The sequence below is a fragment of the Mastigoproctus giganteus genome, chromosome 8, assembly GCF_048544385.1.
Source record: "Mastigoproctus giganteus isolate SK-2022 chromosome 8, ASM4854438v1, whole genome shotgun sequence".
Classification (NCBI taxonomy): Eukaryota; Metazoa; Arthropoda; class Arachnida; order Uropygi; family Thelyphonidae; genus Mastigoproctus; species Mastigoproctus giganteus.
This window is the reverse complement of record NC_143582.1, coordinates 28,651,662-28,667,613: the sequence shown is the minus strand read 5'-3', so window position 1 is coordinate 28,667,613 and position 15,952 is coordinate 28,651,662. Positions and strand designations below refer to the sequence as shown.

Sequence of the window (15,952 nt, the reverse complement as noted above, 5' to 3'; positions counted from 1 at the left end):
CATATATTTGGATTTCAGGAAAGCTTTTGACACTGTTGCGCATGGAAGACTATTGTACAAATTGGAGCAGATTGGTATTAAGGGTAAGTTGGTACAATGGATAAAAGGATGGTTAAGTGGGAGAAGACAGAGGGCGGTAATCAATGGGTGCTGCTCTTCTTGGACTAATGTTATTAGTAGAGTCCCACAGGGTTCGGTGTTGGGTCCACTGTTGTTTTGTATATTTATCAATGATATTGATGAAGGTATATCAGGCTTAGTGTCGAAGTTTGCAGATGATACAAAGGTTGGCAGGGTTGTTAATGACAGTAATGGCAGTGTGCTACTGCAACAGGATCTAGATAATTTGGGCAGATGGGCTAAGAAGTGGCAACTGAAGTTTAACCTTGACAAATGCAAAGTACTGCATATGGGTAGAAGTAACCCCAGAGAAACGTACTGTGTGGTACTACACTTCAGGTGGTAGAAAATGAAAAAGACTTGGGAGTAATTGTGCAGGCAGATATGAAGTTTTCTGAGCAATGCGGACAGGCTGCCGGGGCAGGTCATGGGTTTTTGTCAATGATATATAGGAATTTTGCTAACAGGGAAAAGGAGGTGATTATTCCTCTGTATAAGGCAGTGGTCAGGCCACGCCTTGAGTACTGCGTACAGGTCTGGAGGCCTCATTTTAGGAAGGATATAGATTTGCTTGAGCGTGTACAGAGAAGGGCAACAAGATTGGTGAGGGGAATGAAGGGATCCTCTTACCAAGAGAAGCTTAAGTTCTGCAAATTGCAGTGGCTACAGACTAGGCACCTGTGCGGTGATCTGATTGAGGTGTATAAGGCCTTGAATGGGTTGAGCACGCTGAATTCTGATGGGATCCTTCCAACTGTTCAGATTACGAACCTAAGGGGGCATAAATTCAAATTAAGAAAAGACAGATGTAGAATAGATGTGCGGAAATTTGCCTTTAGCCAGTGGGTGGTCAATTGCTGGAACAAACTTCGATCTGCTGTTGTGGAAGTTGATAGGTTAAATAAATTTAAGGAGGAACTGGACAGGCATTTGGAGGGAATGGCGTGATTTTTTTTTTTTTTTTTTTTTGGCTGATGCTGCATAAGCTCATTGTTGCTTGCATGCAAGAAAGCATACACTTGCTTTCTTGCATCACATTCCACTATTACTAGTACTATTACCCTCATTAAAAAAAATGCAGACAGAACCATTGGGTATTGTGTACATATTTTGTGATGGTCCTTTTATACTTAACTCTTGACAGGCATGTAGGCTGTTCTGAAACAACCTGTGAATTTACTGGACCACATATTCACCGTCCTCTTCCTTTTAAATGATGAAGAAGCATGATTGCTTTGGCACTGGTCTTTTTTACTCATTTGTTATATTGATTAGAGAGCAACTTCTACATAACATACTTCATAACAATAACCTACAAGAGATTAGCCTTTTCTTGCAATGCAAGAAATTTCTTCTCTTGTAACTAAAATGGAGCATGCTTTTAGTAGTATTAAATGGTATATTAGTAATGGTATACTAATAGTATATTAGGTTTTGAATTTCAAATGAGAAAATAATACACTGCAACAAAATTACATTGTTAAGAATAATTCGAGTCTTGATTGAAAATTTGGTAGGTAACATCAAAACTATTTTTCTTTGACCTTCTCCATGTGGGTAATTGATGAGCAGAGATTTGTAAAGAACAAAGGATGAGTTGATTTTTGCCACGCTCTTTTAAATACTGGATGTCCCCTTCCTCCTTGCAGTCTTTAAGAGTTATAATTGTAAGTTTTGAAACACCATTCTACCAATTTTTTTTTGTGTTTGTTGCTTGCATGCTGAAAATATGGATATTTCTTAGTTTGGGGGAAAGAAGATTTTTCTACTGTGCTCCTTTCTGACAAAAAATTCATACCCATTTGATGTAAATCCATATTAAGGCCAACAGATATGGACTGTATAAGTGTAGTCCATATCCCTATGTGCATAGATTCTGCATTATACTTTGACTGACTGTATGGAGAGCACAGAAAAGTCAAACCTATTCATTTACCATTGTTAACACAAAGCTATTCACTAATTTAATGTCTAAACAATTTTAGTTTGAGTAGTCTATTGCTAATTATAGAATTTTCTGCTTGTAAACATTATTTTTGTTTTCTGCATAGCAGTAATGAATAACTAACCATTTTTTAGTTGGATAGGTTTAATATATTTCTTAGAAATATATGAACTTTTACCAAATGAAATAGAGTAGGCAATAGAAACATTGATTCCTTTGGTATGTTATTTTTTAAATAGATGCTACAGCAACAAGTAACAGAAAAAATGGCCATTCTTGAGGTGGTAAACAAGACCAGTAAGAAAGTAGCAGAACAGTGCTCGGCACCCGATGCAGTTTTACTTCAAGAACAGATGGAATCTCTAAATAGGAGGTGGAAAGCTTTGGTTGTTGAACTTGCATCAAGAAGGGAAAAGTAAGATACTACTTAAATTACTTTGAGTTATTGGAATTTTTCTTGTAGTACTTCAGCAGAAGACTAAACTGAATTGAATTGATACTAACAGTAAATATCAAAAACAGACAAAGCAACAATTGTCAAAACAGTGTCACAAGGGTGAGTCAAGTGAACCACCCTTGTGACATTTAATGCCCCATAGATGTGATTTAGGGATTCAGTTTCTACTAAACAATAAAGCATGTTGGCTGTCCTTCCACATATGCATGTTAAGTGATGTTCAGCAGTAGCAAAGACAGTATGGCTTTCACAGTGATGGGCACATCCCCGCTAGCCAGCAGTGTTATTCAGTTTCTTACGTGGGTTGGTGTGTCCAGCAGAAATTCACTAAGACATAGAAGTGCTGTATGTCAACAACTGTATGTCACTTCCATGAGTGTGTGAATGAGAAGGTTCTTACCATGAACGAAGAAAAACTCTGGAAGATGACCCACTCAGGAAAAGAAACTGTCTTGGCAGACATCATTAAAGCAGATCAGGGTGCAACATTTAAATGTGTGGTCAGAGAGCTAGATATCAGACTCGGGTCTCCCTATGCCATAAATCATAAAAGATTTTGGTAGAAGAATATATGTGCAAGTGGGTTCCCAAGTATTTCAATGATGGAAAAAATAAATAAATAAATTTTCAGATGGGATTGTGTCTGTCTAACATGATAATTTAAAATATTATTAAGAGGAAGGAAATTATTTCTTGGATCACAGTGCTTGTGAATGAGATATGATGCAGTCACTTTGGATGAGAGAGAGATATCAGTGTGTAATAGAAACATCAGCTACTACCACAACTAAAAAAAAAAAAAAAAAAAAAAAAATCAAGACTTTGGAAAGCATGTAGGAACTGTTACTGTCTGTTTCTGATGTAGAGGTGAGAATCCTCTTAATGAATCTGTAATATGTCATCAAAAACAAGAGGCTCTGACACTCGATGACTGTTATTTTTTTGCGACAAGGCACCTCAAGACGCTATGGCAACCATCCATAAACTGTGCTGGGAAGTGATTGAGTATCCTCTGTAAAGCCTAGGTTTATTGTGTTACAAGGGTCATGTTTTTGGAAGAATGAAAAATGATCTAGCAGGACTTCAATTCCTCACATGGATGGTGAAGTGGAGGAATCCATCAAAGATTGGTGCCAACAGCAACTCAAAGACATGAGCAGGGTATAAAAAGTGCAGACAGGCTAATAGTGCACATAGGCTACTGTGTAGAGATTTTTTTTTTTTTTGTAAAGTACCAGTTATTGTAAAAAATTAGTTATTTTCATTTGACCACCCTTGTAAATGCAAAACATGCAGAATTTGAGCTTTCTCATTTGTGCATCACTTCATATACATTCACAAAATAAACAAACAATTTTGCCTGGTTTTATTTTAGTGAGTTTGGCAACATTAATAGATTATGTCTCTACATTTAAATATATGATTTAAAATGGCAGAAATAAATTGCATTGGTAATTTCAGCCAGAGTATTGCTGATTTTCTGATTGAATAGCTAATTTATGTTGAACTTACTTGCATAACCATTTTGAATTAAATATTCTTAATCATAATTGACCAAAACTAGAGCATACGGTTTACTGATTTTCATATAGTTTCTTGAGAGTAAATTTTATTTCTTGATGATAAAGGTTGCAGGATAATATATTAAGCACATTCAAACCATTTGAAATTTGTGCCATTTAATTCAGAGATGCATCTGATTTTCAGACTTGATTGTGTTATTCATGTATGCGTAAATTTATTCAACGTTTAAATTTCAGTTTATTTGTCACGCATGTTGCCTGGTCTCCAGGCACTGCAATTTGCAGAACTTAAGCCTATCTTGATACACGCACCCCTCTGTTCCCTTCACCAATCTTGTTGCCATTCTTTGTACTTGTTCTAGCAAGTTCAGTTTATTAATTATCCTACAAAAATCATCATTCTTTGGGTCCCACTCCATTACATTCAATACAGCAATTTTAAGTTTTAATTAGAACAAGTTGGTGCAAAGTGTCATTTTAGTTTGTAGTAAATCACTGAAGTAGGTGAAATGGCTTTATTTTTGTTACATCTCATATTGTGAACACCTTCACAATGAGCTGCCTGTTGTTGCACTACCTCGATAAGCAACATTTCTCTAGTAGAGAAGACTGATGTTACTTATTCTTGGCAGATACTATTACCCAGATGGCACCATTTCAAAGCTTGTTGGTCTCTCATTGGTGTGCAGATAGATGCCATAGTGACACAATGAGTGACAACTCAGTTAATGAAGTTTTAACTTCACAATGTGAGAGATGCCATACGGTGGGTGATAGTAAAGTGCTAAAAAAAGGGTTTGAGGCTGAAATCCTCATATACAGGAAATTTACTAATAAACAAGTTAGATTAGCATTAGTTGAGGCATACAATGCAAGAAAGCAAGCTTATGCCGCATCAGCCAAAAAAAAAAAAAAAAAACCCTCCCATTTCACTCCAAATGCTTGTCTAGTTCAGCCTTAAATTTATTTAACCTATCAAATTCCTCAAGAGATGGAAGTCTATTCCAACAATCAACTACCAGCTGGCTAAAGACAAATTTCTGTACATCTATTTGAATTTGAATCTATGCCCCTTCAGGTTCTTAATCTGAGCAAGAGGAAGAATCCCATCAGCACTGAGCTTGCTCAACCCATTCAAAGCCTGATACACCTCAATAATTATCTCGCATGTGCCTAGTCTCCAGGTACTACGATTTTCAGAACTTAATCATATCTTGGTACAAGCACCCCCTCGGTTCTCCTCACCAAACTTGTTTCCCCTTCTTTGTACTTGTTCTAGCAAATCTACATCTTTCTTAAAATGAGGCCTCCAGACCTGTACACAGCATTCAAAGTGTGGCTTGACCATTGCCTTGTACAACAGGATAATCACCTCCTTGTGTCTGCTATCAAAATTCCTATATATCATTGACAAGATTCCATGACCTACTTTGGCAGCTCGTGTGCACTGCTCATTGAACTTCATATCTGACTGCACAATTGCCCCCAGGTCTTTTTCACTCTCCACTTCCCTGAGTGTAGTACCACACAGTTGGTATGTTTCTTTTGGTTTACATGTGGAGTACTTTGCATTTGTCAATGTTAAACTTCAGTTGCCATTTCTCAGTCCATTTGCCCAACTTAACTAGATCCAGTTTTTTTTTTTTTACTATCTTTACCGTTGTTAACAACACTGCCAACCTTTGTATCATCTGCAAACACGGACATTAAGCCTGATATACCTTCATCAATAACATCAATGAATACACAAACAACAAGGCCCAGCAACGAAACCTGGTTAACCCCACTAATAGCATTAGTCCACGAAGAGCAGTGTCCATTGATTTCCATTCTGTCGTCTCCTATTCAACCATCCCTTTATCCATTGTAGCAGTTTGTCCTTAAAGCCTTACTGCTCCAATCTGTACAGCAGTCTTCCATGTGGAGTAGTATCAAAAGCTTTCCTGAAATCCAAGTATATGATATCAAAATTATTTTTTGCATCCAGTTTCTTTGTGACGACATCATAGTATCCAATCAAATTGGTCCGACAAGACTTCCCTTTAGCAAACCAATGCTGTGTCTTAACTACTACTGCAGTCTTGTCTAGATTCTTCTTTAACCAGTGACTCCATTATTTTCCCCGGAACACAAGTTAAACTAACAGGTCTATAGTTACTTGTGTCATCTTTCGAATTCCCTTTGTGAATTGGGGATACATTTGCACATCTCCAGTCCACAGGGACCTCCCCTGCATCCAAGGATACTCTCATAATTATGGCTAAGGGTTTGCATACTTCCTTTGCTGCCTCCTTTAATATAACTGGATAAATCCCATCCACCCAAGGTGCCTTCCTTATGTTTAACTTCAACAATTTCTCCTCCACTTTGCTCTCAGTTATTACAAAATCACTTAGCTCCTGTTAGAATTTAATAAACTTCTGGCATTCCCCTCCTTGAATAACTCCTCATGTGTGAATGTAGATGCAAAATACTCATTCAGTTTATCAGGTAGCTCATAGTGCAAAGTTAATGCAAAGCATCATTTTAGTTTGTAGTAAACATAAAAAAAAAAAAAATATGCCATTTCGCCTACTTTAGTGATTTACTACAAACTAAAATGATTCTCTGCACTAACTTGTTCATCTAGTAAATTACCCATAGGCTTGTGGCTTTCAGCTCCTAAATCCTTTTTCGTACTTTATTATTGCACACCATCTGGCATCTATCATATGGTGAAGTTAAAACTTCATAAGTAGGTTGTCACTCATTGTATCATTAGGATACCTACTTGCCCACCACTAAGAGGCCAACAGACTTCGAATCGGTGCCATCTGGGGGTGGTGATATCTGCTGAGAATAAGTAACATTAGTCTTCTCTACTGGGGAAACATTGCTTATTTAAGGTAGCACGATAATTGGCAACTTGTTGTGAAGACGTTTACAATATGAGATGTAGTAAAAATGATACCATTTCACCTATTTTCATGATTTCCTATGAATTAAAAATAATGTTTTATACTAACTTGTTTATCGAGTAAATTTCTCAGTCTGAGCCTCTCAGCCCTAAACCCTTTTTAGTTTTCATTAGAATTAACTTGAGTTCTACTAGTTGCACTATAATTCATAAAGAAACTTGCCAAATTAACATGTTAAATACATCAAACTATTTGTTCCCCTCACCTTGAAAAAATCAAGGTAGGGTACTTATGATTAGATAAAATTATATAAAAGTTACATTTTATGTGTAGAAAAATAAACAACTACTGTAATAAGAACAGATCATAAATGTCTAAGTTATTTTTAAGGGAAAAAAATAAGCTTTTCACTCTATTTTCAATTTCCAACCAAATGAAATAGGAATGAAAATGTATTGTAGATATAGATATGAAGATACATGTCGGCATGAAGAGTGGCTTAGAAGAAGTGGACTGCAAAGCTTGGCAACTCAAGACTGCTTTACTAAGAACAGATCATAAATGTCCTTAAGTTATTTTTAAGAAACAAACAGAATTTTACTTAATAATCATTTTTGAACCAAATGGAATATATGAAGAATGGCTTAGGAAACATGGATTGCAGTGTGACAACTAGACATCTGAAGGAAGATCTAATTGAGGTATATAAGGCACTGAAGACACAAGCCAGAAGACAAGTATAAATCTCAGGAAATAATCTCAGGAGGATTGCATGAACTTCACCTATGGGCAGTGCATTGTCGAATGTTGGAACAAGTTGCCTCCCAATGTGGTGGAGGCAGTGAATCTGGCTAAGTTTAAAGCAGAACTGGATGATTACTTTGTGAGAATGTTATGAAGATTCTGTTTTATTTGAATTATTTATTTATTTTATTTTATTTTTTTGCTGTTTCAGAAAAAAAGTTCTCTTCCTTTCATCATTTGGTCTTACTAAATACAGTTATTATATACTCTATACTAAATACAGTTATTATAGTAGAAATAACATTTAAGTTGTTTATTGGAGTTCAGGATTACTTTGTTGATTACTTTCCTTTCCTTTAATAATTTTTTACTTAAATAAGCCTTCTCAAATTGAATTTCACTTACATTTCTGTTTATAAAGATAATATGCATGCAAATATATATTTTTACCCTAGACTTGAAAAAGATAGTGATACATTGGCAGAAGTAAAAGAAGAAATGGAAGATTTAACTTTCTGGTTGGATGAAACAGAGACATTACTTAGTGGTACACTTCATCCTGCTGATCTTTCTGCAGCAAAAGAATTGCTTGATAAAGTCAGGGTGTGTAGAATTTTTCATGTTTTATTTAATTACTTTTCCTTTTCAGTCACAACTGAAAGAGAAAAGTAATTCCTTATTCTACAAACTGGAATTTTATAGGATAAGAAACAATTTATGAAGTTGTTCTCCACAACTGTTCATACCCTTGCTTTCAAATGTGGAATTTTTTTTTATAAGCTAAAAGAGGCAGAAAAAATATAGAACATTACAAAGTACTTAAATATTAGGATAGAATTGATAGAATGAAAGTAGAGAGAGAAATTACATGAAAGAATAGCATGCAAAGTCCAATTTTATTTAATTATCCAGTATGTTCCTGTTTATTTTCCTCTCTCATTACACAATATTTGATAATATTGATCAAGGTCAGTGTAGTAAGTAGTGTTTCTATATTTTTATTCTGCCTGTCCTAGTAAGAATATCTGCTATTAGTTTTCTATGGATTGTGTATATCTTTGCAATATAATTTTAAAACTTTCTATATTTATTGATATACAAGTATAGTTCAAGATTAACCTGGACTTTATTATTTTTTTAGATGGAATATATACTTACCACATTGACTATACTATCCCTCCTTGAAAAGAAGTTTGTTATTCTCTCTGTACACTAACACATTTATTCTGTTATAGCAGTGCTTGCACTATAGAAAGATGTAGGGTGATCATGTAGCCTACTGCAATACAGCAACTGAGTTCTTCATCTGTTTGAGGTTTCTGCTAACTGGGCTAGCCGGGTGGGTAAAGTGCCTGCCTGGCAACCCAAAGGTCGCAGGTTCGAATCCCGCCTCACGCTTGGATCAGAGTAGAAAATGCGAAAACCTTGGGAGGTGCAATATGGCCACAGAAGCCGATACGTCAACTAACAAAAAAAAAAATAAATAAATAAAAAAATAAATAAATAAAAAAATAAAAAGATTTCTACTTTGCTAGATGTGTTTCATTTGCTGGAACAATTAAAATTTATGTTTCGGGTAGGGCCTGGTTCATAAAGAGAGTGGTACATGATTTTTCAGCCCCAGATTAGTGTTGTAAAAGTTGTGGTTGTGTATTGTCACACAGTGAGCCGTTATTTTTATTTTGTTATTATTTGTTTTTTTTTAAAGGAGCATTAGCAACTAAGGCCATATTGCTCCAGGGATATGCGGTGGTCATTCCTTGACCTTTCCATATCCTCCGTATTCGGTGGCCACGGGCTCAAACCCTGGTCTAATCAAGAAGCGTGTGCTACGCACTGCTGCTCCTGCCCACCTGGCTACAGAGGCGCCTCACAGTGAGCTATCTTCTGTGACAGCTTACATGCCATTTTCTTGCCAATTTCTTATTGCAAAATAGGTTTATTTTAGGTTTTTTTTTTTTTTCTATTAATTGTCAAAGTATCTCAGCAGAAAATCCACATGGATTACCTTCTGAATTACAAAATATATTAACCATTACCTTATCAGCTAATGGGTTTTTTGAATTTTTTGGGTGGCAGGAAGTCTGTACTCCATGCCAGCTTGTTTTGACTCAGGTGTGAAATGTTTTATCTTTGTCAGTATATGCATCACTAGTGAGCCAATATTTGTAGCAGAAATGCATCTTCCTCTAATGGTGCAAATAACCTGGTTGAACATTTACACCTTTGTCATTTATCCTGTACACATTTTTTGAATAATAAATGATGATTGTTTAATTCTTCCAACACTTATGCATAGTTTGGATGCCATATCATGCATTGTATTATGTCAGTTTTTCAAATTCATTCCTTTGACATGACAATTGATTGTACTAGTGACAGTGATCATCTGGGCATAAACGTGCAGTCAGTTGGTGGCTCTCTGAAGACATTGTACATGGCTGGTGCAGCTTTGTGCATTATAGGCTCTCTTCACCATACAATGTGGAATTTAACAAGGTTTCACATTTTTTTTTTTTTTTTTTTTGGCCAGAAATCTGTTATTACAGTTCTCTTTTATACTTAGAATGACTGGTGTTAGGAGTATGATCACATGGCAGGAAGTGAGAATAAATGTTGCTGAAACCAACCATAAAAATTACTTCCTTCACTGGCATTGGTTTTTTTAATAAAAAGGCCCAAGTTAAATTTAGCCATTCTTTCTCACACACACACAAGTGCACGCACATACCATTTAGAAAAACAAACAGCACAGTGTTCTGCTTGGCGCATTATAGCCCTAGTTGCTGATGCACCATTTAAACCCAAACAACAGCACAGTGTTCTGCTAAATGCTCAGGAATAAAATTGCATAAACATATAATAAATAAAAACTTTCAAGATGCAGTAATAGTCAATGAAAGTAACATTATAAGAATGATTATTAGGTAGTCAAACAAGTATCAGAACACAATCTAAAATTCTCTTGCAGTGTTAATTTGACATGTAAATTCATTTCAAAACAGAAGAATTTCTCAGAAGCAGTCAAATGAAATCATACATGGAAGAGCCATTAATAATCAGTAAGCATAATGAGACTAATTTACATTACTTGAATTTAACAATTACTTGAATTTAACAGAAAATTTATTAAAAAAGCTCAAGATCAAATCATAATTTTATGTAATTGTCAACAGTTATTACAATATGGAAATGTATTTTTATCCTTAAAATTTTTAGTTTTTGATTATTGTTTCAATTTATTTTTGTTATAGAGGGCAGAACGGGAAATACCTCACCGTAGAGCAAGTTTATTATCTATCATGTTAGCTGGCACTCTCTTAAAGACAGAGGATGTGGAAGCCTTAGAGAAAAGATATAATAAGGTATGAGCATTGAGACACATCCACACACACACACACACACACAGTTTTTAAAAAATTGTCAGAAACCTGGGTCATCTGTATCATACCCATCCTCCTCTTGTACTGATTGACATGCGCACATATGCACACACAATAATCAAGTTTCCAAATCATATAACTTTCAAGGAAATTTAATGATTATGTTTTCCACAAAGATATTTAATTACCTAAATGACTGCAGCATAGATTACACTATGTAACAAAATTTCAAAAAGACAGCCCAAGTGTTTTTGGATTTTACAAGTACATTCTGCTGTACCTATATGGAAATAATGCTACCTAAAATAAGTTACCATGAATTTTATAAAATTTCTATAAAAATTCAAAAATTATACAAACCTTCTTAGGTCTTGCTTAGTCAGGAGGATAGGTATTGTTATGCAAGGGGTTGACATACTAAAATATTTAGAGAGAGAGAGAGAGAGAGGAGACAATATGTTGGGTTTTGAGCCATATGCTTGAAGAAATATAAAATCACACCTTAACTTATAATGTTGGCTTTTTATAATATGGATTCATTTCACATTACTTAACCTTTATTGAGAAGGTATTAAAGAAGAATTATAGAAGACGGGATGTATTTATAATGTATGTTAGCTACATCATGTTTTATTGTACTTTCAGAAAACAAATGTAATTTCTTAAAAAAATTCTTTTAATTTTTAAAACTTTTGTAGGTTACAACATTGTTACCTGAGCAGAAGCAAAAGCTTGATCAGCATGTGCAGAACTTAAGTGAGTTTTTAGATCACCTAAAGGTTGAAGGGATATGGGTTACAGAGGCAAAGCAGATATCAGAGCAAAGGCTGGCCACTTACACGGCTGGTAGAAATCCTTCAGAAGAAAATACAGTAGGTATATTATTACTAGTTTTTCTTAAATTAAAAAAAAATATATCATGTACTTTACTTTATAAAGAATACATGAGGATAAATATTATATCAGACTTTTTTATCACTTTTATATTAATATAAAAGTGATAAAAAATTATCATATTGTATTAGTATTAAAATAAAAGGACCAATATAATTAAATAGCAAGATTGGAGATGTCTGAAGAACATTTTTGATTTTTCAATAGTAAAATAGAGTGAAGATTTGTTTTATGTTTTATAATACCATTCTTTTAATTAAATAAAGGAATAGATTTTTGTGATTTGTCATAAAAAAAAAAAAATCTAGAGAAGTGTTTATTATTATATGAAATCAAATTAATTTAGAATTTTAGCTACTCAGAAGGAAAAACACCAAGGGAATAAATTAAAAGAGAAAGCCTAAATTTTTAACATGATCCTAAATATAAGAGGTTGATAGTAAATCCTAAATATAAAGAGTAGTACGAATGGGCAAATAGTTGAAGATTTTAAGTTTGTGATTTTCAGAAAGTATATAGTGAAGAATTCTTTACTTTTAGTACAGCTTTTAAGTTGTTGTTATGTTGTTTTTTGGCACGTGGGTTGCTAAGGCCAAATCATGCCTATTTCTATTGTATTGCAAGATTTCCATTAAGATTTAATTAAAATTAAAATCTGTCAAATGGTTTTATCTTCTCTAAGAACAAATTCAAGTAGATTTGCCTTATCTCCTATAAAATGATTTAGTGTTAGAGATTCCTGTATGAGAAAACAATTTAAAAATTGTGCTCCAGATATTATGGCTAGAAGAATGAGTTTTATGATAAGTCTGGAATGACAGTGTTGTGGGTCTTCCCCGATAAGCAGATAGGAATATGTCAATTGAGTGTGTCCTATTTGATTTTGGCAGGGACTACTTCCTCCTTCATGCCTATTCACTCTCAAGCTTGATATCCATTGATTCTTGTTTAAACTGTAACAGCTTATCGTAAAGAGGGAATTGCCTGTATGTACAGAAAGGACATAGTGTATCCTGTTACTGGTCTTGCAGCACTGGGAGTCTCCCCTGTCTCTGCTGTGCAGAAAGGACAGGAGGGGACAGTTATACCCTTACTCAAGAAGCATATTAAATCTAAAGCAGTGCATTAAGTTGACTCAGCACTGCACTGGGTGGCCACCGCAGTGTTGAGTCAGTTTGGTGTGACATAAACACCGGGAAAATGAAAGTGACAGTAGGAGGGTGTGATTGGTCTGTTTGGGTGGATGTTTGATAATTTTTTGTTTGTAGAGTGAAGATTTGTCAAAGAGAAATGCAGTATACTGTGATTAATAAAGTCACAAATAGGAGTCCTAATTTTTTTTAAATAAAAGGTCATTGATATACTAATAGAATAGTGTTGGACAGTCGAGACCTGCTAAAAATTAGCGGGTCTTGACTACACAAGTTGTCTGTCCAATGTGTTTAATAAAATAGTTTTGAGACTATAGGATTCCCATAATGTTTTTTACACAATAGAATAGTGTGGATGAAAGAATAGAACGATGATATCATATCCCCAGGGTACGTCAAGGTTCTGAAGTTATAACCTGGTTTTCCCAGAAAGTCCTATTGCACTTATATTTTCTACTTAAACTGTTTAGACTACAGCACAATCACAAAATAAAAAATAATTGCAAAAAGCATTTAATTTATTTGACTTCAAAATCAGGGTAGTTAAACTTGTTTTGCATAAGAGCCTCTTGTAGACAGGACTTTGTTCAACATCAGCTGGATTACTCATACAGCAAGTGATTTATTTTAGCCTAAACTGTGTAATCTTTTCACATTGCTATTGATATTATTAATTTGAACAGTTAAAAGAAATGATTTGTCTAGTACTTTACAGTGAGATGTTAATTATCTCAATCAATCAAGGAACTGGCAGTTGGTGCTACCTATTTGTGCTCTATTCGTGCATGTGTATCAGTTTATTTTGCACCAGCTAAATCATTATAACAATAAAGAAAATTTATTACTCAGCTAATGAAAGGTTAGTCATGTTTTAACTTAGCAATGTCAGGTGGCAGAATTTAATTCCAAATACTTTTATTTCCTTTTAAGTTCAGTGATCTAACTCTTTTTTAACTGCAGTATAGTAAAGTTTTGTTTACAGTTTTTGTTGTTATACCATATATATTATATAATTTGCATTATATGTAGGGTGGAAAAGTGATCTGTTCATGTTTCAGAATTCTTCTTATGCATAACTTTTGAAAGGATAAGAACTTTTGTTATATAAACTCAAAAAGAAAGGGGATGAATCTGATTGGTCCACTTGACATCGATGGTTCGACTGTTGATGATCCTGCTCAGATAGCAAACAAACTGAATGAGTATTTTGCATCTACATTCACACATGAGGAATTATAAAGGTTTGAAAATGGCAGAAGGTTATCAAATTGTAGCAGGATACATAATGATTTTGTAATAACTGAAAGCAAAGTGGAGGAGAAATTGTTGAAGTTAAACATAAGAAAAGCACCTGTGGTGGATGGGATCTATCCAGTTATATTGAAGGAGGCGGCAAAGCAACTAAGCAACACCCTTAGCCATAATTACGAGAGCATCCTTGGACTCAGGGGAGGTTCCCATGGACTGGAGATGTGCAAATGTATCCCCAGTTCACAAAGGGGGATCGAAGGGTGACACGAGTAATTACAGACCAGTTAGTTTAACTTCTGTTCCGGGTAAAATAATGGAGTCACTGGTTAAAGATGCATTACAGGATCATCTAGACAAGACTGCAGCAATAATTCAGACACAGCATGGGTTTGTTAAGGGAAAGTCTTGTCTGACAAATTTGATAGGATATTATGATGTGGTTACAAAGGAACTGGATGCAAAAAATAATTTTGATATCATATATTTGGATTCCAGGAAAGCTTTTGACACTGTTGCGCATGGAAGACTATTGTACAAATTGGAGCAGAATGGTATTAAGGGTAAGTTGCTACAATGGATAAAAGGATGGTTGAGTGGGAGAAGACAGAGGGGGATAATTAATGGGTGTTGCTCTTTATGGACTAATGTTATTAGTGGAGTACCACAGGGTTCAGTTTTGGGTCCACTGTTGTTTTTTATATTTATCAATGATATTGATGAAGGTATATCAGGCTTAATGTCGAAGCATGCAGATGATACAAAGGTTGGCAGGGTTGTTAATGACAGTAATGGCAGTGTGCTACTGCAACAGGATCTAGATAATTTGGGGAGATGGGCTAAGAAGTGGCAACTGAAGTTTAACCTTGACAAATGCTGCATATGTAAAAAGTACTGCATATGGGTAGAAGTAACCCCAAAGAAATGTACCAACTGTGTGGTACTACACTTCAGGTGATAGAAAATGAAAAAGACCTGGGAGTAATTGTGCAGTCAGATATGAAGTTTTCTGAGCAATGCAGACAGGCTGCCAGGGCTGGTCATGGGGTTTTGTCAATGATATATAGGAATTTTGCTAGCAGGGAAAAGGAAGTGATTATCCCTCTGTATAAAGCAATGGTCAGGCCACGCCTTGAGTACTGCATACAGGTCTGGAGACCTAATTTTAGGAAGGATGTAGATTTACTTGAGCATGTACAGAGAAGGGCAACAAGATTGGTGAGGGGAATGAAGGGATCCTCTTACCAAGAGAGGCTTAAGTTCTGCAAATTGCAGTGGCTGGAGACTAGGCGCCTGCGTGGTGATCTGATTGAGGTATATAAGGCCTTGAATGGGTTGAGCACGCTTAATTCTGATGGGATCCTTCCACTTGTTCAGATTACGAACCTAAGGGGGCATAAATTCAAATTAAGAAAAGACAGATGTAGAATAGATGTGCGGAAATTTGCCTTTAGCCAGCGGGTGGTTAATTGCTGGAACAAACTTCCATCTGTCATTGTGGAAGTTGATAGGTTGAATAAATTCAAGGAGGAACTGGAAAGGCATTTGGAGGGAATGGCGCGATTTTTTTTTTTGGCTGATGCTGCATAA

At 35.2% G+C, this 15,952-nt stretch overlaps 1 protein-coding gene across 4 annotated transcripts in view; it reads left to right on the top strand.

Moving 5' to 3' along the window:
• Dys (Dystrophin) overlaps window positions 1–15,952 on the top strand; it is a 932,899-nt gene that overhangs the window by 518,183 nt on the left and 398,764 nt on the right. For all 4 annotated transcript variants that reach the window (XM_090379791.1, XM_090379790.1, XM_090379788.1 and 1 more), the window contains exons 42-45: window positions 2,305–2,480; window positions 8,142–8,289; window positions 10,941–11,051; window positions 11,768–11,941. In XM_090379791.1, coding sequence (XP_090235917.1) covers window positions 2,305–2,480; window positions 8,142–8,289; window positions 10,941–11,051; window positions 11,768–11,941 — 609 coding nt within the window. The remainder of the gene's footprint in view (window positions 1–2,304; window positions 2,481–8,141; window positions 8,290–10,940; window positions 11,052–11,767; window positions 11,942–15,952) is intronic.